This window comes from Chiloscyllium plagiosum, unplaced genomic scaffold (genome assembly GCF_037043375.1).
Source record: "Chiloscyllium plagiosum isolate Xiang-an unplaced genomic scaffold, Cpla_swu_hap1 HiC_scaffold_40, whole genome shotgun sequence".
Lineage (NCBI taxonomy): Eukaryota > Metazoa > Chordata > Chondrichthyes > Orectolobiformes > Hemiscylliidae > Chiloscyllium > Chiloscyllium plagiosum.
In genome coordinates this window covers 2628424-2653217 of record NW_028270178.1, presented here as the reverse complement: position 1 = coordinate 2653217, position 24794 = coordinate 2628424, and the positions used below count along the sequence as shown (strand labels likewise).

General features: G+C 50.3%; 1 protein-coding gene across 1 annotated transcript in view; it reads right to left on the bottom strand.

Annotated features, from left to right (window-relative positions):
- Nucleotides 1-3290, bottom strand: part of LOC122544771 (A disintegrin and metalloproteinase with thrombospondin motifs 4-like) — a 73959-nt gene extending 70669 nt beyond the window's left edge. The window contains exon 1 of the mRNA XM_087981756.1: nt 2474-3290. Coding sequence (XP_087837882.1) covers nt 2474-2989 — 516 coding nt within the window. The 5' untranslated portion in view covers nt 2990-3290. The remainder of the gene's footprint in view (nt 1-2473) is intronic.
- Nucleotides 3291-24794: the final 21504 nt, after the last annotated feature.

Here is a 24794-nt window from a genome sequence, read left to right as displayed (position 1 = left end):
AAGAGTAACCCACCCAGATCCATTTCCCTCTGAATGATGTACCTCACATTATGGGTAATTTAGCACGGCGAATCCACCCTGACCCACACACGTTTCAACTGTGGGAGGAAACCGGAGCACCCGGAGGAAACCCACGCAGACACGGGGAGAATGTGCAAACGCCACACAGACAGCCGCCCCCCGAGACTGAAATCGAACCTGGGACTCTCGCGCTGTGAGGCACCAACTAATCAGGCCACCATAGCCTGATTAGTTGTTTCCCTGGGATCGTAGTGTGCCCCAAGCGTTAGTTCACTGTCAGGGGCATGATGGCTGGTTCACAATTTAACGAGAACTGGGGCCAATCATGACTCTTTTCTCAAGTTTCACAACTCCCTGGGGTGACTTTGATGTCTAGTGTGTGCTTCGACGAGTTTAATTTGGCCAGATCTTGTTCACAGTTCAGTAACAGTCAGACTGCAAGAGAAAAATTGAGCGATGGGTCGATAAGGACCAGCCAGGAGAACATCAAGGAGAGAGAGATACCAACAGATTTTAATAGGAGATGGGGGACAGTGGCATTAGGAACAGAGGATAGAGCGACACATGGAGAAAGCAATGGATGGATGGAAATAGAGAGATTATAAAACAGAGAGATCAAGTGAGGTAGATGGAGTGATATAGAAGGTTACACTGAGTCTACAGAGCTCTGTGATTATGTATGATCCAGTGAGGCTATATTCAGGGTGATGATGTGCCATCATGAGAGCCTTTGTGAGTGTCTGGTATGTTTGTTGGTACAACAGTGCGAGTGAATATATTAAACTGAGGATACCTTGTAGTGTGCACGGTGTTTGTGTGTCAGTGCGAGTGTGGATGTGTCTATAAGTGCATGTGTAAACATATGGAATGAGTCCATGCATCTGTGTGTCAGTCTGAGTGAATGAAGCTGTCAGGGCATCTGTGGGACTGTGTATGAATGTGATTGTGAGAATGTGCTAATTTGTGTGTGTGAGCAAGTGTCAATGTGTATTTATTTCAGTCTGTGAGTGCTTTCAGTGTTTTAGTGTGTGTGTGTAAGTATAGGTGTGAGAGTGCCTAACTGTCTGTGTGCGTAGGTGGGTCAGTGAGTGGTTTTGTGTGTGAGTGTGCAAGTATATGAGTGTGGGTTTCTTGGAGTGTAAGTGTGTCAGTGTGACTGTGGATGTGCCATTGTTTTAGTGTGGATGCCTGCAAGTATCAGGCTGTGAGTGTGGGTGTGTCAGTGAGTGTGATGGTGTCTAGGTGTGCAAGTGTCAAGCTGTGTGTGATACTGTCAGTATGAGTGTGTCAGTGAGTGTGTTAGTGTTTGAGTGTGCAAGTGTCAAGCTGTGTGTATGTGTCAGTGAGTGTTTTAATTGTGACTCTGAGAGGGTGTAAGCTTCAGTGGGTGTGTGTGTTGTCTCAGATTGAGTGTGCAGTGTGTGTCAGTATCAATGTGGGTGTTTCAGTGTGTTGATATGAGTATTTAGTGAGTGTTATAGAGCATGTGTGCAAATGCCAGGCTGAGAGTGTGTCAGTAGCTACGTGGCTGTGTTAGTTTGTCAGGGTCAATGTGTATATCAGAGTGTGAGTGTGTCAGTATCAGAGTGGGTGCTTTAGGGTGTGTGTATGTGTATGTCAGGGTGTGTGTGGGCATCTGAATTTGTCAAGGGTGTGTGTGTGTGAATTTGTCTGTGCGACTGTGGGTATGTATGTCTGTCAGTGTGAGCTTGTGTGTGTGTGTGTGTCAGGATGTGTGCGTTAGCATGCGGGTGAGTGTGTGAGAGAGGATGTGTCTGTGTGTGACTGTGGGTGTATCTGTGTGTGTGTCAGGATATGAGTGTGTATGTATCTGAGTGTGTATGTGTGTCAGTGTGTGAGTTTGTGTGTGTGTGTCAGGGTGTGTGTGCGTTAGCATGTGGGTGAGCGTATGTGAGAGAGAATGTATCTGTACGTGTGTGTGTGTATGTGTGTCAGTGTGTGAGTTTGTGTGTGCGTGTGTCAGGATGTGTATGCGTTAGCATGTGGGTGAGTGTGTGTGAGAGAGAATGTGTCTGTGTGTGACTGGGTGTGTCTGTGTGTGTGTGTCAGGATGTGAGTGTGTGTGTATCTGGGTGTGGGTGTGTATGTGTGTCAGTGTGTGAGTGTATCAGGATGTGTGCGTTAACATGTGGGTGAGCGTGTGTGAGAGAGAATGTGTCTGTACGTGTGTGTCTGTGTGTCAGTGTGTGAGCATGTCAGGATGAGTGTGCGTTAGTATGTGGGTGAGTGCGTGTGAGAGAGAATGTGTCTGTACGAGTGTGTGTGTATCTGGGTGTAAGTGTATATGTGTGTCAATGTGTGAATTTGTGCGTGCTTGTGTTGGAGTGTGTGTGAGTCAGTGTGTCTGTATGTGTGTGCGTGTGTCAGGGTGTGTGTGTTAGTGCGTCTGTATGTGTGTGCGTGTGTCAGGGTGAGTGCGACGGGTACCTACCTCTCGTGTCAGGAGCACGGCTGCATCATATTTCTCGCCTGCCCACTCTGGCCTGGCGCGCATCTGCCTCTGCCACTCACAGAAGTTGTGCAGGCTCTGCTGGGCTTCCTGCAGGACCTCAGGCCCCTCGCTGCTGTGACGCATCACCAGGATCCTGGTCACTGCCAGCCGTACATCACTGGCCAGGGACGGGTGACGATACAGGCGGTCAGCTGCAGCAAACAGCACCAGCAGGTACTCCCTGATATCGGAGCCCAACGCCTGGTACAGGCTGAAATCCGCCACCACCAGCAGCTCCACGTGGCGCGTCCTGGAGATCGAACGCCCCCTCCGAGACTTGGTGCCACCGGGAGGGACAGAGGCAACCCAGCCCGGCACGGCCACCGCCTCCCAAGAGAGCGCCGGGCCAGCCGCGCACCGCGACAGACCTTCCGGCTCGCGCCAGTCCGGAGAACCCTTGCAGTCCCCCATCGCGGCCAGCGCCAAGGGAAGCAGGAGCAGGTGCCCACACGGCATCAGAGACCCAGCCAAGGAGTATCCCGCTCGAAATCAGAAAGACATCGGGTGCCAGTCTGCACTGCCCTGTGCAAAGCGAGAGATACGTAGGGTGGAGAGAGAAGAGAGATATCAGAGGTTAATGTCTGAAGAAAAACAAGAGGGAGGACCACAGTTTCGGAAGGGGAGACATTGGCAAGAGTCTCATGGCGCTGAATCCAGATGAAAAGGTGCTGTCCAAAGTCTGCGGGGCCCCGGGGCTCTGAGAGCTGGGAAGAGAGCGCGCCCGCTCTGACAACCCTCCGGTGCACCTCTGGTCTCGGGACGGGGAGATCACGAAAGCTCAGTGGGACATCGACCGCAATCTGCACACAATGTGCATTCCTGACAAAATTGTCCAACTCATCAAAGCTTTGGCAAAATGAGAGCAGCGTGTTTCCCAGTGCAGATTGTTAACCCTGTCAGCCTCTACACCCCACACACACACACACACACAGCACAATATTCCCCTATCGGAGAGGGACTAACCCCCTCACCCACCCTCTCCCCATTTACACACACCGGGCAATCTGTGCCCCCTATCGGAGTGGGATTAACCCCCTCACCCACCCTCTCCACATTTACACACACACACCGGGCAATCTGTGCCCCCTATCGGAGTGGGATTAACCCCCTCACCCACCCTCTCCCCATTTACACACATACCGGGCAGTCTGTTCCCCCTATCGGAGGGGGATTAACCCCCTCAGTTGAAACTTTATTGCTGGAACAGCACAGCAGGTCAGGCAGCATCCAGGGAACAGGAGATTCGACGTTTCGGGCACAGGCCCTTCTTCCGTCGAATCTCCTGTTCCCTGGATGCTGCCTGACCTGCTGTGCTGTTCCAGCAATAAAGTTTCAACTTTGATCTCCAGCATCTGCAGACCTCACTTTCTCCTCGAAGATTAACCCCCTCACCCACCCTCTCCCCATTTACACACACCGGACAGTCTGTGCCCCCTATCGGAGGGGGATTAACCCCCCTCACCCACCCTCTCCCCATTTACACACACCGGGCAGTCTGTGCCCCCTATCGGAGGGGGATTAACCCCCTCACCCACCCTCTCCCCATTTACACACACACACCGGGCAGTCTGTGCCCCTTATCGGAGGGGGATTAACCCCCTCACCCACCCTCTCCCCATTTACACACACACCGGGCAGTCTGTGCCCCCTATCGGAGGGGGATTAACCCCCTCACCCACCCTCTCCCCATTTACACACATACTGGGCAGTCTGTTCCCCCTATCGGAGGGGAATTAACCCCCTCACCCACCCTCTCCCCATTTACTCACACCGGGCAGTCTGTACCCCCTATCGGAGGGGAGATTAACCCCCACACCCACCCGCTCCCCATTTACACACATACTGGGCAGTCTGTTCCCCCTATCGGAGGGGGATTAACCCCCTCACCCACCCTCTCCCCATTTACACACACCGTGCAGTCTGTGCCCCCTATCGGAGGGGGACTAACCCCCTCACCCACCCTCTCCCCATTTACACGCACCGGGCAATCTGTGCCCCCTATCGGAGGGGGATTAACCCCCTCACCCACCCTCTCCCCATTTACACACACACCGGGCAATCTGTGCCCCCTATCGGAGGGGGATTAACCCCCTCACCCACCCTCTCCCCATTTACACACACACCGGGCAGTCTGTGCCCCCTATCGGAGGGGGACTAACCCTCTCACCCACCTTCTCTCCATTTACACGCACCGGGCAGTCTGTGCCCCATATCGGAGGGGAGATTAACCCCTCACCCACCCTCTCCCCATTTACACACACCGGGCAGTCTGTTCCCCCTATCGGAGAGGGATTAACCCCCTCACCCACCCTCTCCCCATTTACACACACACCGGGCAGTCTGTGCCCCCTATCGGAGGGGGATTAACCCCCTCACCCACCCTCTCCCCATTAACGCACACACCGGGCAGTCTGTGCCCCCAATCGGAGAGGGATTAACCCCCTCACCCGTCCTCTCCCCATTTACACACACACCGGGCAGTCTGTGCCCCCAATCGGAGAGGGATTAACCCCCTCACCCGTCCTCTCCCCATTTACACACACACCGGGCAGTCTGTGCCCCCAATCGGAGAGGGATTAACCCCCTCACCCACCCACTCCCCATTTACACACACCGGGCAGTCTGTGCCCTCTATCGGAGGGGGATTAACCCCCTCACCCACCCTCTCCCCATTTACACACACACCGGGCAGTCTGTGCCCCCTATCAGAGGGGGATTAACCCCCTCACCCACCCTCTCCCAATTTACACACACCGGGCAGTCTGTGTCCCCTATCGGAGAGGGATTAACCCCCTCACCCACCCTCTCCCCATTTACACACACACCGGGCAGTCTGTGCCCCCTATCGGAGGGGGATTAACCCCCTCACCCACCCTCTCCCCATTTACACACATACTGGGCAGTCTGTTCCCCCTATCGGAGGGGGATTAACACCCTCACCCACCCTCTCCCCATTTACTCACACCGGGCAGTCTGTACCCCCTATCGGAGGGGAGATTAACCCCCACACCCACCCTCTCCCCATTTACACACATACTGGGCAGTCTGTTCCCCCTATCGGAGGGGGATTAACCCCCTCACCCACCCTCTCCCCATTTACACACACCGTGCAGTCTGTGCCCCCTATCGGAGGGGGACTAACCCCCTCACCCACCCTCTCCCCATTTACACGCACCGGGCAATCTGTGCCCCCTATCGGAGGGGGATTAACCCCCTCACCCACCCTCTCCCCATTTACACACACACCGGGCAATCTGTGCCCCCTATCGGAGGGGGATTAACCCCCTCACCCACCATCTCCCCATTTACACACACACCGGGCAGTCTGTGCCCCCTATCGGAGGGGGACTAACCCTCTCACCCACCTTCTCTCCATTTACACGCACCGGGCAGTCTGTGCCCCATATCGGAGGGGAGATTAACCCCTCACCCACCCTCTCCCCATTTACACACACCGGGCAGTCTGTGCCCCCTATCGGAGGGGGACTAACCCCCTCACCCACCCTCTCCCCATTTACACACACACCGGGCAGTCTGTTCCCCCTATCGGAGAGGGATTAACCCCCTCACCCGTCCTCTCCCCATTTACACACACACCGGGCAGTCTGTGCCCCCTATCGGAGAGGGATTAACCCCCTCACCCACCCACTCCCCATTTACACACACCGGGCAGTCTGTGCCCTCTATCGGAGGGGGATTAACCCCCTCACCCACCCTCTCCCCATTTACACACACACCGGGCAGTCTGTGCCCCCTATCAGAGGGGGATTAACCCCCTCACCCACCCTCTCCCCATTTACACACACCGGGCAGTCTGTGCCCCCTATCGGAGAGGGATTAACCCCCTCACCCACCCTCTCCCCATTTACACACACACCGGGCAGTCTGTTCCCCCTATCGGAGGGGGATTAACCCCCTCACCCGTCCTCTCCCCATTTACACACACCGGGCAGTCTGTAGCCCCTATCGGAGGGAGATTAACCCCCTCACCTACCCTCTCCCCATTTACACACACACCGGGCAGTCTGTTCCCCCTATCGGAGAGGGATTAACCCCCTCACCCACCCTCTCCCCATTTACACACACACCGGGCAGTCTGTGCCCCCTATCGGAGGGGGACTAACCCCCTCACCCACCCTCTCCCCATTTACACACACCGGGCAGTCTGTGCCCCCTATCGGAGGGGGAATTAACCCCCTCACCCACCCTCTCCCCATTTACCCACATTGGGCAGTCTGTGCCCCCTATCAGAGGGGAGATTAACCCCCTCACCCGCCCTCTACCCATTTACACACACCGGGCAGTCTGTGCCCCCTATCGGAGGGGAGATTAACCCCCTCACCCGCCCTCTACCCATTTACACACACTGGGCAGTCTGTTCCCCCTATCGGAGGGGGATTAACCCCCTCACCCACCCTCTCCCCATTTACACACACCGGGCAGTCTGTGCCCCCTATCGGAGGGGGATTAACCCCCTCACCCGCCCTCTCTCCATTTACACACACACTGGGCAGTCTGTTCCCCCTATCGGAGGGGGCTTAATCCCCTCACCCACCCTCTCCCCATTTACACACACACTGGGCAGTCTGTTCCCCCTATCGGAGGGGGATTAACCCCCTCACCCACCCTCTCCCCATTTACCCACATCGGGCAGTCTGTGCCCCCTATCGGAGTGGAGATTAACCCCCTCACCCACCCTCTCCCCATTTGCACACACCGGGTAGTCTGTTCCCCCTATCGGAGTGGAGATTAACCCCCTCACCCACCCTCTCCCCATTTACACACACACCGGACAGTCTGTGCCCGCTATCGGAGGTATATTCACTTGTGCAGGATGACTCTCTTGAATGACCTGTCCTTATAGATCAAGTGGGCATAGTTAACAAAACAGAACTCTCAAAGAATGTTGAAGTATGTCTGTGTTGGGTGGTCTTTAGATTTCGTGTCTTAAGGTAAAGTGCAGGAACACTGGTGAATTTAAAATAGCACAGCTATTTTGAAAGCTGACTGTGTACAGAAGCTCGGCAGATAACCAGTGTCATAAAACAGAGAAAACTTACAGCTAATAGCATAACACTGACCATAGCAATGTGGATACATCCTCACTATGAAGGCGTGCTGGCCTTCATCGTGAGAGGATTTGAATATGGGAGTGACGATGTCTCGCTGCAGTTATACAGGGCCTTGGGAAGACCACACCTTGAGGATTGTGTGCTCTCCTAGTCTGAGGACATTCTTGGTATTGATGGAGTCCAACATCGGGGTGGTCTGGTGGCTCAGTGGTTAGCCCTGCCGCCTCACAGCGCTGGGGACCCGGGTTTCATCCCAGCCTCGCGTGACTGGGTGGAGTTTGCACATTCTCCACGTATCTGCGTGGGCTTGCTCCCACAGTCCAAGGATGTGCAGGTTAGGGTGAATTAGCCCTGAAGGACTCCGGCCTGAAATGTCGATTTTTTCTTTTAGCTGCTGTGCTTTTTCAGCCCCACACTCTCGACTCTGCTCTCCAGCATCTGCAGACCGCACTGTCTCCAAATTGCCCATTGTGTCCAGGGCTGTGTAGGTTAGCTGCATTAGTCAGGGGAAATGCAGAGTAATAGGTTTGGGTGTTGAGTCTGGGTTGACTTGTTGGGCCAAAGGGCCTGTTTCTTCACAGCCAGGATTCTAGGCTGATCCCTGGGATAGCAGGACGGACGTATGAAGCAATACTGGATTGACTGGGCACGTACTCACTGAGATTTCGAAGACCGAGGAGGGGATCTCAGAGAAACGTACAGAATCCTCCTGGGACTGGACAGGCCGGATGCAGGAAGAATGCTCCCAATGTTGGGGAAGAATTAAAAATGGGGAGAAAGACAGTATGGACTTCCAAGGGGACTTTGACAAGTTGGTGGCAGATGAGGTTCAATGCAGAGACGTGTGAGGTGATATACATTGGTCAGAAGAACATTGAAAAGTAATATTAAATAGGGGCTACAAGTTCTAAAGGAGTTGCAGGACCTGGGAGACCTGAGTATATAGATCATTGGACGTGACAGGACAGGTGAAAAGAGCAGTAAGTATCCTCTGGTTTGTTAACAGGGGCACAGAGTTCAAGAGCAAGGAGATAATGGGTGGCACAATGACACAGTGGTTAGCACTGCTGCCTCACAGCACCAGAGACCTGGGTTCAATTCCCACCTCAGGCAACAGTCTGTGTGGAGTATGCACATTCTCCCCGTGTCTGTGTGGGTTTGCTCCGGTTTCCTCCCACAGTCCAAAGATGTACAGGTTAGGGTGGGTGATTGACCATGCTAAATTACCCACAGTGTTCAGGGATGTGTAGGTTAGGGTGGATTGGCCATGCTAAATTACCCATAGTGTTCAGGGATGTGTAGGTTAGGGTGGATTGGCCGTGCTAAATTACCCATAGTGTTCAGGGATGTGTAGGTTAGGGTGGATTGGCCATGCTAAATTACCCCATAGTGTTCAGGGATGTGTAGGTTAGGGTGGATTGGCCATGCTAAATTACCCATAGTGTTCAGGGATGTGCAGGTTAGGGTGGATTGGCCATGCTAAATTACCCATAGTGGTCAGGGATGTGCAGGTTAGGGTGGATTGGCCATGCTAAATTACCCCATAGTGTTCAGGGATGTGTAGGTTAGGGTGGATTGGCCATGCTAAATTACCCCATAGTGTTCAGGGATGTGCAGGTTGGGGTGGATTGGCCATGCTAAATTACCCATAGTGTTCAGGGATGTGCAGGTTAGGGTGGATTGGCCATGCTAAATTACCCATAGTGGTCAGGGATGTGTAGGTTAGGGTGGATTGGCCATGCTAAATTACCCATAGTGGTCAGGGATGTGCAGGTTGGGGTGGATTGGCCATGCTAAATTACCCCATAGTGTTCAGGGATGTGTAGGTTAGGGTGGATTGGCCATGCTAAATTACCCCATAGTGGTCAGGGATGTGCAGGTTGGGGTGGATTGGCCATGCTAAATTACCCATAGTGGTCAGGGATGTGCAGGTTGGGGTGGATTGGCCATGCTAAATTACCCATAGTGTTCAGGGATGTGTAGGTTAGGGTGGATTGGCCATGCTAAATTACCCCATAGTGTTCAGGGATGTGTAGGTTAGGGTGGATTGGCCATGCTAACTTACCCCATAGTGGTCAGGGATGTGCAGGTTGGGGTGGATTGGCCATGCTAACTTACCCCATAGTGGTCAGGGATGTGTAGGTTAGGGTGGATTGGCCATGCTAAATTACCCATAGTGTTCAGGGATGTGCAGGTTAGGGTGGATTGGCCATGCTAAATTACCTCATAGTGTTAGGTGCATGGGTTAGGGGGAATGGGTCTGGGTGGGTTACTGTTCGGAGGGTCGGTGTGGAATAGTTGGGCCGAAGAGATTCCACACTGTAGGGAATCACATCTAATGTTTGTTGCCAATAGCAGATTCCAGGCCATTTGGGCGGGAAAGTCCCTGGAATCCACTGAGAGCTCCGTGCATTTATAAGTGGGGTAAAGGATGCCCTGAAGCCCTATTTGCTTGGTGCAAGCTTAGAAATATTGGAGATTAAAGAAAGCCCAAGTGTTGAGTCAGCTTAGTTAAAGAAAATGTAAATTCTGTGGATGCTGGAAATCTGATGCAACAACATAAAATGCTGGAGAAACTCTGAACAAAGAAGAGTCACATTGGACTCAAATCACATGTTAGATCTCAGGGAATTATTAGATTAGATTCTCTACAGTGTGGAAACAGGCCCTTCGGCCCAACCAGTCCACACTGACCCTCCGAAGAGTAACCCACCCAAACTCATTTCTCTCTGACTAATGCACCTGACACCATGGGGAATTTTAGCATGGCCAATCCACCCCAACCTGCACATCCCTGAACACTATGGGGTAATTTAGCATGGCCAATCCACCCTAACCTACACATCCCTGTACACTATGGGGTAATTTAGCATGGCCAATCCACCCTAACCTACACATCCCTGTACACTATGGGGTAATTTAGCATGGCCAATCCACCCTAACCTACACATCCCTGAACACTATGGGTAATTTAGCATGGCCAATCCACCCCAACCTGCACATCCCTGAACACTATGGGTAATTTAGCATGGTCAATCCACCCTAACCTGCACATCCCTGAACACTAAGGGGTAATTTAGCATGGCCAATCCACCCCAACCTGCACATCCCTGAACACTATGGGTAATTTAGCATGGTCAATCCACCCTAACCTACACATCCCTGAACACTATGGGTAATTTAGCATGGCCAATCCACCCCAACCTGCACATCCCTGAACACTATGGGTAATTTAGCATGGCCAATCCACCCTAACCTACACATCCCTGAACACTATGGGTAATTTAGCATGGTCAATCCACCCCAACCTGCACAACCCTAAACACTATGGGTAATTTAGCATGGCCAATCCACCCTAACCTACACATCCCTGAACACTATGGGTAATTTAGCATGGCCAATCCACCCCAACCTGCACATCCCTGAACACTATGGGGTAATTTAGCATGGCCAATCCACCCTAACCTGCACATCCCTGAACACTATGGGGTAATTTAGCATGGCCAATCCACCCTAACCTACACATCCCTGAACACTATGGGATAATTTAGCATGGCCAATCCACCCTAACCTACACATCCCTGAACACTGTGGGGTAATTTATCATGGCCAATCCACCCTAACCTACACATCCCTGAACACTATGGGTAATTTAGCATGGTCAATCCACCCTAACCTACACATCCCTGAACACTATGGGATAATTTAGCATGGCCAATCCACCCTAACCTGCACATCCCTGAGCACTATGGGGTAATTTAGCATGGCCAATCCACCCTAACCTACACATCCCTGAGCACTATGGGGTAAATTTAGCATGGCCAATCCACCCTAACCTGCACATCCCTGAACACTATGGGTAATTTAGCATGGCCAATCCACTCTAACCTACACATCCCTGAGCACTATGGGGTAATTTAGCATGGCCAATCCACCCTAACCTGCACATCCCAGAACACTATGGGGTAATTTAGCATGGCCAATCCACCCTAACCTACACATCCCTGAACGCTATGGGGTAATTTAGCATGGCCAATCCACCCTAACCTACACATCCCTGAACACTATGGGGTAATTTAGCATGGCCAATCCACCCTAACCTACACATCCCTGAGCACTATGGGTAATTTAGCATGGCCAATCCACCCTAACCTGCACATCCCTGAACGCTATGGGGTAATTTAGCATGGCCAACCCACCCTAACCTGCACATCTTTGGACTGTGGGAGGAAACCGGAGCACCCGGAGGAAACCCACGCAGACACTGGGCAGAATGTGCAAACTCCCAAACAGACAGTCGCCCGAGGCTGGGATCGAACCCGGGTCCCTGGCGCTGTGAGGCAGCGGTGCTAACCGCTGAGCCACCGTGCCACCCACCTTCCCCACTTAAACTGCAATTCCAACTAATTTCAATGCCACTGAACTCCGTCATTACGTTGCCTTCCCTGATCAAATGCATTTTGCAACCTTTTCAAAGGCCGCTGAATGCTTTTATTGTAGATTCATAGAATCAGAGGGTCATACAGCACGGAAACAGACCCTTCGGTCCAACCAGTCCATGCTGCCCATAACCCCAAAGTAAACTCATCCCACCCGCCTGCACTTGTTTCATATCTTTCTAAACATTTCTTATTCATGTACTTCCCTAAATGTCTTTTAAACGCTGTAACTGTACCTTCATCCACCATTTCGTTTGGAAATTCATTCCGTGTAACAAACCACACTCTCTAAAATAGTTGTCTTCTTTAAATCTTTCTTGTCTCACCTTAAAAATATGGCCCCCAAATCTTGAAATCTCCAACCCTGGGAAAAGCCACCTTATCTCTGCCCCATATGATTTTACAAACTTCTCTAAGTTCACCCCCTCAATCTCCTACGCTCCACTGAGAAAAGGTCCCAGCCTAATCAGCTATTCCTTATAACTCAACCCCTCCGTTCCCAGCAACCTCCTGGTAAATCCCTTCTGAACCCTCTCCGGGTTAATAATCTCCTTCCTGTAACAGGGCGACCAGAACTGAACACAGTGCTCCAGACGGGACCTCACCAATGTCCTGTATAACCCCAACATGACATTTCAACTCCTACACTCAAAGGGCTGAGCAATAACTGGACACAGTGCTCCAGACGGGACCTCACCAATGTCCTGTATAACCCCAACATGACATTTCAACTCCTACACTCAAAGGGCTGAGCAATAACTGGACACAGTGCTCCAGACGGGACCTCACCAATGTCCTGTATAACCCCAACATGACATTTCAACTCCTACACTCAAAGGGCTGAGCAATAACTGGACACAGTGCTCCAGACGGGACCTCACCAATGTCCTGTATAACCCCAACATGACATTTCAACTCCTACACTCAAAGGGCTGAGCAAAGAAGGCAAGCGTGCTGAACACCTTCTTAACTGCCTGTCTATATGTGAGGCAAACCTCAAAGAATTATGTACCTGAACCCCAAGGTCTCTCTGTTCTACAACACTATGCAGGGCCTTACTTTTAATTATTTGTTTTGCCAAAATGCCATGCCTCACATTCATCCAGGTTAAGCTCCACCCACCTCTCCTCAGCCCATTGACCTAATCGATCAAGACCCCTCTGTAACGCTACACAATCTTCTTCACTGTCCTCTACACCACCAATCCTGGTGTCTTCCACAAACTTACATTTCTGCATTAGTCAGGGCAAATAGAACATAGAAAAGTTACAGCACAGAACAGGCCCTTTGACCCACAATGCTGTGCCAAGACGTAATTGGTTAGGATAAGGGGTCTGGGTGGGTTGCTCTTCGGAGGGCTAGTGCGGATTCGTTGGGCCAAAGGGCCTGTTTCCACACTGTAGGGAATTCTAATTCTAATCCTCGGCTAATTAAACAAACTCCCAAAACAAACTCTTCGGGTCGGATTCTATTTTAGTCGCTGTTGAACATTTTTGTCCTTTGTTCCCTCTATTTGCCCAAGTGACCAAATGACCATTTCTTCCCATCCCTACAATCGTGCTCTCAGACTGGCCTTACTTGACATCCATGTTTTGTTTGGGAACGAAGGTGTAACATTGGCAATTTTGTCTGGACGCCGAACTGGACTCGCCACATAAACCCAGCGGCTACAGGAGCAGGGTCAGAGGCTGGGAATCCTGCAGCGAGTAACTCCCCCTCCTGACTCTCCCCCCCCCCAAAGCCTGTCCCACCATCTACAAGGCACAGGTCAGGAGGGTGTGAGGGAATACTCCCCACTTGCCCCTGGATGGGGGCATCTCCGGGACACCTGCACCAATCAACCACACCGCCCCGTGGCCCAACATTTCAACTCCTCCGCCCACTCTGCCGAGGACATGGAGGTCCTGAGCCTCCTTCACCGCCACTCCCTCACCACCAGATGCCTGGAGGAAGAACGCCTCATCTTCCCCCTCAGAACACTTCAACCCCAGGGCATCAATGTGGACTTCAACAGTTTCCTCATTTCCCCTTCCCCCACCTCACCCTAGTTCCAAACTTCCAGCTCAGCACTGTCCCCATGACTTGTCCTACCTGCCGATCTCCTTTTCCACCTATCCACTCCACCCTCTCCTCCCTGACCTATCGCCTTCATCCCCTCCCCCACTCACCTATTGTACTCCATGCTACTTTCTCCCCATCCCCACCCTCCTCTAGCTTATCTCTCCACCCTTCAGGCTCTCTGCCTTTATTCCTGAAACATCGATTTCGCTGCTCCTTGGATGCTGCCTGAACTGCTGTGCTCTTCCAGCACCACTAATCCAGAATCTGGTTTCCAGCATCTGCAGGCATTGTTTTTACCTGGATGGGGGCAGCTCAAGAAGCTCGACCCCATCCAGGGACAAAGCAGATTCCCCCCCCCCCCGACTGCGGGATTGGCCCCCCACCCCACCCACAAACATCCCCTCCCTCCGTCCCCCAGCCATCGAAGTCAGCTCTTTTCCTTTAAATTGTTCCATGTCTCATTGCACCACCACCACCCTAATACAATGATCCCTACTGCCTAAACTTTCCCGCCTCAATGATTTATTTGGCCCACCACATTCCTAAGAACCAGGTCTAGCAGTGCCTCATTTCTCCTTGGAGCGGGGCTATGTCGATGTAAGAAATTCTCTAACCTCACTTGCCCCTTTCTGCTCTTTGCACCATTCCAGTCTATAATCAGGTAATTAAGATCCTCCATTATAACCTCTCCATAATGTTTATCCCGCTCTATAATTTACTCATTGCAAACATGTTCCTCTACATCTTTCCCGGGAGTAAGTGCCATCGCGTAATGAAATTGCGTCCATCTTATTCCTGGGATCTGATTTGACTCGGGTTATCGAAGCCTCTGAGATGTCCTCTTTCTCCAGCTTGGCAATGCGCACTTCAATCAACTTGTTTTTTATTCGTCTCTGGGGTGTGGCACAACATTCCTTGTCCTTGAGAATGTACTTGAAAGCCGTGTTCTTGAACCACTGCACTCTACCTGACCCACAATGCCCCCTGAGGGAGGGGGATTCCAGGGTTCTGACCCAGCCACACTGAAGGGACGGCGATATATTCCCCGAGTCGGGACGGTGAGGGGCTCGGAGGGGAACTCGCAGGGGGCTGGTGTTCCCTTGTACCTGCTGCCCCTTGTCCTTCTGGATGGAAGTGGCCGTGGGGTTTGGAAGGTGCTGCCTGAGGGTCTTTGGGGAATTTCTGCAGGACATCTTGTAGCTGGTCCACACCGCTGCTACTGAGCGTCGGTGGGTGGGGGGAGGGAGGGAGGGGGTGTTTGTGGGTGGGGGGGCCAATCCCCCGGGGGGGGGGGCTGCTTTGTCCCTGGATGGGGTCGAGCTCCTTGAGTGTTGTTGGAGCTGCCCCCATCCAGGGGCAAGTGGGGAGTATTCCCTCACCCTCCTGACCTGGGCCTTGTAGATGGTGGGAGAGGCTTTGGGGGGGAGAGTCAGGAGGGGAGTTACTTGCTGCAGGATTCCCAGCCTCTGACCTGCCCTTGTAGCCGCTGGGTTTATGTGGGGAGTCCAGCTGTGATTCTGGTCAACGGTACCCCCCCCAGTATGTTAATAGTGCCCACCACCTCCTCCTTTAGGATCTTTCCACATCCTGGATGCAGAAATGTTGAACACCCAGCTTTCAGTTATTGTCTTACACAGGCATCCACATTAATTCACGAGGAGCCCTCGTGAGAAAGCACAACGAGTCTGTATTATGGACAGGTTTGGTTTCCCCATCGAGGGAAAGTTGTGCTTGCCACAGATGTGGTGGGACAGCAGTGAGGCATCAGATGAATCCCTGGGATGCTGAGATTGTCTTGGGAGGATCGATTCACAAGAACGCGTTTCTATCCTCTCCAGTTTCAAAGAAGAGGCGGCTGCATTTAAACTTACTAAATATTCTTGGAAGAAAACAGGTTGCTGGTTAAGAGAATGTCTCCTCTGGCTGGTCCAGGGTCATTATCTCAGGATAAACACAGAGAGGAGGAGGAGATTTTTCACTCAGTATCAATCATTCCCTTAATCCTGTACCCACACTGAGACACATACGGACTGGACAGTACCAGACAGGAGTGAATCCCTCCCTTTTACACACTGTCTGTTACTGGACCTGTACAGGAGCTGACACTGAGAGAGAGACAGACTGTACAGTACCAGACAGGAGTGAATCCCTCCCTTTTACACACTGTCTGTTACTGTACCTGTACAGGAGCTGACACTGAGAGAGAGAGACAGACTGTACAGTACCAGACAGGAGTGAATCCCTCCCTTTTACACACTGTCTGTTACTGTACCTGTACAGGAGCTGACACTGAGAGAGAGACAGACTGTACAGATACCAGACAGGAGTGAGTCACTCCCTTTTACACACTGTCTGTTACTGTACCTGTACAGGAGCTGACACTGAGAGAGAGAGACAGACTGTACAGTACCAGACAGGAGTGAATCACTCCCTTTTACACACTGTCTGTTACTGCACCTGTACAGGAGCTGACGCATCGAGAGAGACTGTACAGTACCAGACAGGAGTGAGACACTCCCTTTTACACACTGTCTGTTACTGTACCTGTACAGGAGCTGACACTGAGAGAGAGAGAGACTGTACAGTACCAGACAGGAGTGAATCACTCCCTTTTACACACTGTCTATTACTGTACCTGTACAGGAGCTGACACTGAGAGAGAGACAGACAGACTGTACAGTACCAGACAGGAGTGAGTCACTCCCTTTTACACACTGTCTGTTACTGTACCTGTACAGGAGCTGACACTGAGAGAGAGACAGACAGACTGTACAGTACCAGACAGGAGTGAATCACTCCCTTTTACACACAGTCTGTGACTGTACCTGTACAGGAGCTGACACTGAGAGAGAGAGACAGACTGTTCAGTACCAGACAGGAGTGAATCACTCCCTTTTACACACTGTCTGTTACTGTACCTGTACAGGAGCTGACACTGAGAGAGAGACAGACTGTACAGTACCAGACAGGAGTGAATCACTCCCTTTTACACACTGTCTGTTACTGGACCTGTACAGGAGCTGACACTGAGAGAGAGAAAGAGACAGACTGTACAGTTCCAGACAGAAGTGAATCACTCCCTTTTACACAATGTCTGTTACTGTACCTGTACAGGAGCTGACACTGAGAGAGAGAGACAGACTGTACAGTTCCAGACAGGAGTGAGTCACTCCCTTTTGCACACTGTCTGTTACTGTACCTGTACAGGAGCTGACACTGAGAGAGAGACAGACTGTACAGTACCAGACAGGAGTGAGGCACTCCCTTTTACACACTGTCTGTTACTGTACCTGTACAGGAGCTGACACTGAGAGAGAGACAGACTGTACAGTACCAGACAGGAGTGAGTCACTCCCTTTTGCACACTGTCTGTTACTGTACCTGTACAGGAGCTGACACTGAGAGAGAGACAGACTGTACAGTACCAGACAGGAGTGAGGCACTCCCTTTTACACACTGTCTGTTACTGTACCTGTACAGGAGCTGACACTGAGAGAGAGACAGACTGTACAGTACCAGACAGGAGTGATTCACTCCCTTTTGCACACTGTCTGTTACTGTACCTGTATAGGAGCTGACACTGGGAGAGAGAGAGAGACAGGCTGTACAGTACCAGACAGGAGTGAGTGACTCCATTTTACACACTGTCTGTTACTGTACCTGTACAGGAGCTGACACTGAGAGAGAAACAGACTGTACAGTACCAGACAGGAGTGAATCACTCCCTTTTACACACTGTCTGTTACTGTACCTGTACAGGAGCTGACACTGAGAGAGAGACAGACTGTACAGTACCAGACAGGAGTGAATCACTCCCTTTTACACACTGTCTGTTACTGTACCTGTACAGGAGCTGACACTGAGAGAAAGAGACAGACTGTACAGTTCCAGACAGAAGTGAATCACTCCCTTTTACACACTGTCTGTTACTGTACCTGTACAGGAGCTGACACTGAGAGAGAGACAGACTGTACAGTACCAGACAGGAGTGAATCACTCCCTTTTACACACTGTCTGTTACTGTACCTGTACAGGAGCTGACACTGAGAGAGAGACAGATTGTACAGTACCAGACAGGAGTGAATCACTCCCTTTTACACACTGTTACTGTACCTGTACAGGAGCTGACACTGAGAGAGAGAGACAGACACACTGTACAGTACCAGACAGGAGTGAGTCACTCCCTTTTACATACTGTCTGTTACTGTACCTGTACAGGAGCTGACACATAGGGAGAGAGAGACTGTACAGTACCAGACAGGAGTGTATCCCTCCCTTTAACACACTGCCTGTTACTGTACCTGTACAGGAGCTGACAGTGGGAGAGAGAGAGACAGACTGTACAGTACCAGACAGGAGTGAGTCACTCCCTTTTACACACTGTCTGTTACTGTACCTGTACAGGAGCTGACACTGAGAGAGAGACAGACTGTACAGCACCAGACAGGAGTGAATCACTCCCTTTTGCACACTATCTGTTACTGTACCTGTACAGGAGCTGACACATAGAGAGACAGACAGACTGTACAGTACCAGACAGGAGTGAGTGACTCCCTTTTACACACTGTCTGTTACTGTACCTGTACAGGAGCTGATACAGAGAGAGAGACAGGCTGTACAGTACCAGACAGGAGTGAATCACTCCCTTTTGCACACTGTCTGTTACTGTACCTGTACAGGAGCTGACACTGAGAGAGAGAGACAGACTGTACAGTACCAGACAGGAGTGAATCACTCCCTTTTACACACTGTCTGTTACTGTACCTGTACAGGAGCTGACACAGAGAGAGAGAGACAGACTGTACAGTACCAGACAGGAGTGAGTCACTCCCTTTTACACACTGTCTGTTACTGTACCTGTACAGGAGCTGACACAGAGACAGACAGGCTGTACAGTACCAGACAGGAGTGAGTGACTCCCTTTTACACACTGTCTGTTACTGGACCTGTACAGGAGCTGACATTGAGAGAGAGAGAGAGACAGACTGTACAGTTCCAGACAGAAGTGAATCACTCCCTTTTACACACTGTCTGTTACTGTACCTGTACAGGAGCTGACACTGAGCGAGAGAGACAGACTGTACAGTACCAGACAGGAGTGAGTCACTCCCTTTTACACACTGTCTGTTACTGTACCTGTACAGGAGCTGACACTGAGAGAGAGAGAGACAGACTGTACCGTACCAGACAGGAGTGAGTCACTCCCTTTTACACACTGTCTGTTACTGTACCTGTACAGGAGCTGACACTGAGCGAGAGAGATAGACTGTACCGTACCAGACAGGAGTGAGTCACTCCCTTTTACACACTGTCTGTTACTGTACCTGTACAGGAGCTGACACTGAGAGAGAGAGAGACAGACTGTACAGTACCAGACAGGAGTGAATCACTCCCTTTTACACACTGTCTGTTACTGTACCTGTACAGGAGCTGACACTGAGAGCGAGAGAGACAGACTGTACAGTACCAGACGGGAGTGAATCACTCCCTTTTACACACTGTCTGTTACTGTACCTGTACAGGAGCTGACACTGAGAGAGAGAGAGACTGTACAGTACCAGACAGGAGTGAATCCCTCCCTTTTACACACTGTCTGTTACTGTACCTGTACAGGAGCTGACACTGAGGGAGAGACAGACTGTACAGTTCCACACAGAAGTGAATCACTCCCTTTTACACACTGTCTGTACTGTACCTGTACAGGAGCTGATACAGAGAGAGAGACAGACTGTACAGTACCAGACAGGAGTGAATCACTCCCTTTTACACACTGTCTGTTACTGTACCTGTACAGGAGCTGACACTGAGAGAGACAGACTATACAGTACCAGACAGGAGTGAGACACTCCCTTTTACACACTGTCTGTTACTGTACCTGTACAGGAGCTGACACTGGGAGAGAGAGAGAGAGAGACAGACTGTACAGTACCAGACAGGAGTGAATCACTCCCTTTTACACACTGTCTGTTACTGTACCTGTACAGGAGCTGACACTGAGAGAGAGACAGACTGTACAGTACCAGACAGGAGTGAATCACTCCCTTTTACACACTGTCTGTTACTGTACCTGTACAGGAGCTGACACTGAGCGAGAGAGATAGACTGTACAGTACCAGACAGGAGTGAATCACTCCCTTTTACACACTGTCTGTTACTGTACCTGTATAGGAGCTGACACTGAGAGCGAGAGAGACAGACTGTACAGTACCAGACAGGAGTGAATCACTCCCTTTTACACACTGTCTGTTACTGTACCTGTATAGGAGCTGACACTGAGAGCGAGAGAGACAGACTGTACAGTACCAGACAGGAGTGAATCACTCCCTTTTACACACTGTCTGTTACTGTACCTGTACAGGAGCTGACACTGAGAGAGAGACAGACTGTACAGTACCAGACAGGAGTGAGTCACTCCCTTTTACACACTGTCTGTTACTGTACCTGTACAGGAGCTGACACTGAGAGAGAGACAGACTGTACAGTACCAGACAGGAGTGAGTCACTCCCTTTTACACACTGTCTGTTACTGTACCTGTACAGGAGCTGACACTGAGAGAGAGACAGGCTGTACAGTACCAGACAGGAGTGAGACACTCCCTTTTACACACTGTCTGTTACTGTACCTGTACTGGAGCTGACACTGAGGGAGAGACAGACTGTACAGTTCCACACAGAAGTGAATCACTCCCTTTTACACACTGTCTGTTACTGTACCTGTACAGGAGCTGACACTGAGCGAGAGAGATAGACTGTACCGTACCAGACAGGAGTGAATCACTCCCTTTTACACACTGTCTGTTACTGTACCTGTACAGGAGCTGACACTGAGAGAGAGAGAGACAGGCTGTACAGTTCCAGACAGGAGTGAATCACTCCCGTTTACACACTGTCTGTTACTGTACCTGTACAGGAGCTGACACTGAGCGAGAGAGATAGACTGTACCGTACCAGACAGGAGTGAGTCACTCCCTTTTACACACTGTCTGTTACTGTACCTGTACAGGAGCTGACACTGAGAGAGAGAGACAGGCTGTACAGTACCAGACAGGAGTGAGACACTCCCTTTTACACACTGTCTGTTACTGTACCTGTACAGGAGCTGACACTGAGAGAGAGACAGACTGTACAGTACCAGACAGGAGTGAATCACTCCCTTTTACACACTGTCTGTTACTGTACCTGTACAGGAGCTGACACTGAGAGAGAGACAGACTGTACAGTACCAGACAGGAGTGAATCACTCCCTTTTACACACTGTCTGTTACTGTACCTGTACAGGAGCTGACACTGAGAGAGAGACAGACTGTACAGTACCAGACAGGAGTGAATCACTCCCTTTTACACACTGTCTGTTACTGTACCTGTACAGGAGCTGACACTGAGAGAGAGACAGACTGTACAGTACCAGACAGGAGTGAATCACTCCCGTTTACACACTGTCTGTTACTGTACCTGTACAGGAGCTGACACTGAGAGCGAGAGAGACAGACTGTACAGTACCAGACAGGAGTGAATCACTCCCTTTTACACACTGTCTGTTACTGTACCTGTACAGGAGCTGACACTGAGAGAGAGAGAGACTGTACAGTACCAGACAGGAGTGAATCCCTCCCTTTTACACACTGTCTGTTACTGTACCTGTACAGGAGCTGACACTGAGGGAGAGACAGACTGTACAGTTCCACACAGAAGTGAATCACTCCCTTTTACACACTGTCTGTACTGTACCTGTACAGGAGCTGACACTGAGAGAGACAGACTGTACAGTACCAGACAGGAGTGAGACACTCCCTTTTACACACTGTCTGTACTGTACCTGTACAGGAGCTGACACTGAGAGAGAGACAGACTGTACAGTACCAGACAGGAGTGAATCACTCCCTTTTACACACTGTCTGTTACTGTACCTGTACAGGAGCTGACACTGAGAGAGAGAGACAGGCTGTACAGTACCAGACAGGAGTGAATCACTCCCTTTTACACACTGTCTGTTACTGTACCTGTACAGGAGCTGACACTGAGAGAGAGACAGACTGTACAGTACCAGACAGGAGTGAATCACTCCCTTTTACACACTGTCTGTTACTGTACCTGTACAGGAGCTGACACTGAGAGAGAGAGACAGGCTGTACAGTATCAGACAGGAGTGAGTCACTCCCTTTTACACACTGTCTGTTACTGTACCTGTACTGGAGCTGACACTGAGAGAGAGAGAGACAGGCTGTACAGTACCAGACAGGAGTTTACACTGATAGAGAGAGACAGACTGTACAGTACCAACCAGGACAGTGTTTCTTGCTGTGTATTACTGGACATGTGCACGAACTGACTCTGAGATACACATGCACTTTAAAACACCATGTGGCAATGAATGTCTCATAGTCAGCTGTCGAGCCTAATTGGTTCAGTCTGCAACCCTTCACCCTGAGTGTGCTTGCCAGATGCTGGGACATTGTTATGCTTTCAATTTCAATGAAGAATCACAATCTGAGATCTCCTTGTGTTGTAGAATTCCGCTGCGATATATGTCAGAGCTAATGGTTACACCAGTCCTGCCACATCCACAGAGAGCTTTGCAAAGAAACCATACGCGTGTGCTGCAGTGGGACAAGACTTGGAATCAGTCAGACATAACTCGGCACAAATCTGTTAAACAAACATGATGAAAAAGTAATCAACACAGACTCACACGTAAAGTAACATTCCTTCTCAATCTGAGTCTCCCGTGCTCTGAAAGCACTCTTCAATGAGCGGGCTTTCACACTCGTGATCACACTCACACTGAATTCACGATTAGAGGTGTGTTCCTGCGCTCTCTAGCACACTTATGGCACGATTAAAGGTGCATTCCTTCACACTCAATCTCGCAAACGCCCATTCAAATCACTATTAAAGGAGTGTTCCTTCACAGCCGCACTCACACTCACACTGAAATCACTATTAAAGGAGTGTTCCTTCACACCCGTGTTCACACTCACAGTGAAATCACTTGAAGGTGTGTTACTTCACACCCGGGCTCACACACTGAAATCATTATTAAAGGAGTGTTCCTTCACACCCGCACTCACACTCACACTGAAATCACTATTAAAGGAGTGTTACATCACACCCGCACTCACACTCACACTGAAATCACTATTAAAGGAGTGTTCCTTCACACCAATGCTCACACTCACACTGAAATCACTATTAAAGGAGTGTTACATCACACCCGCACCTCACACTCACACTGAAATCATTATTAAAGGAGTGTTTCTTCACAACTGTGCTCACACTCACACTGAAATCACTATTAAAGGAGTGTTCCTTCACACCAATATCCACACTCACACTGAAATCACTATTGAAGGAGTGTTCCTTCACAGCAATGCTCACATTCACACTGAAATCACTAATAAAGGAGTGTTCCTTCACACCCATGCTCACACTGTCACTGAAATCACTATTAAAGGAGTGTTGCTTCACACCAGTGCTCACACTCACACTGAAATCACTATTAAAGGAGAATTCCTTCACACCCGCGTTTACACTCACACTGAAATCACTATTAAAGGGTGTTTCTTCACACCCATGCTCACACTGAAATCACTATTAAAGGGTGTTTCTTCACACCCATGCTCACACTCACACACACTGAAATCACTATTAAAGGAGTGTTCCTCACAACCACACTGAAACCACTAAGAAAGCATTGTTCCTTCACACCCAGGCTTACACACTGAAATCACTATTAAAGGAGTGTTACATCACACCCGCACTCACACTTACACTGAAATCACTATTAAAGGAGTGTTCCTTCACACCCGCGATCACACACACTGTAACCACTATTAAAGGAGTGTTTCTTCACACCCATGCTCACATTCACACTGAAATCACTATTAAAGGTGTGTTGTTCCCCACCCATGCTCACACTCACACTGAAATCACTAATAAAGGAGTGTCCCTTCACACCCGTGCTCACACTCACACTCAAATCACTATTAAAGGTGTGTTCCTTCACACCAGTGCTCACACTCACACTGAAATCACTATCAACGGAATGTTCCTTCACACCTGTGCTCACACTCACATGGAAATCACTAATAAAGGAGTGTTCCTTCACACCCACGCTCACACACACACTGAAATCACTATTAAAAGAGTCTTGATTCACACCCGTGCTCACAGTTACACTGAAATCACTATTAAAGGAGTATTCCTTCACAACCGCGCTCACACTCACACTGAAATCTCTATTAAAGGGATGTTTCTTCACACCCATGCTCACACTCACTGAAATCACTATTAAAGGAGTGTTCCTTCACACCTGTGCACTCACACTGAAATCATTATTAAAGGAGTATTCCTTCACACTCACACTGAAATTACTATTAAAGGAGTGTTCCGTCACACCTGCACTCACACTCACACTGAAATCACTAATAAAGTAGTGTTCCTTCGTACCCATATTCACACTGAAGTCACTATTAAAGGAGTGTTCCTTCACATCCGTGCTCACACTCACACTGAAATCACTAATAAAGGAGTGTTCCTTTGTACCCACACTCACACTGAAGTCACTATTAAAGGAGTGTTCCTTCACATCCGTGCTCACACTCACACTGAAATCACTATTAAAGGAGTGTTCCTTCACACCTGTGCTCACACTCACACTGAAATCGTGATTAAAGGGGTGTTTCTTCACAC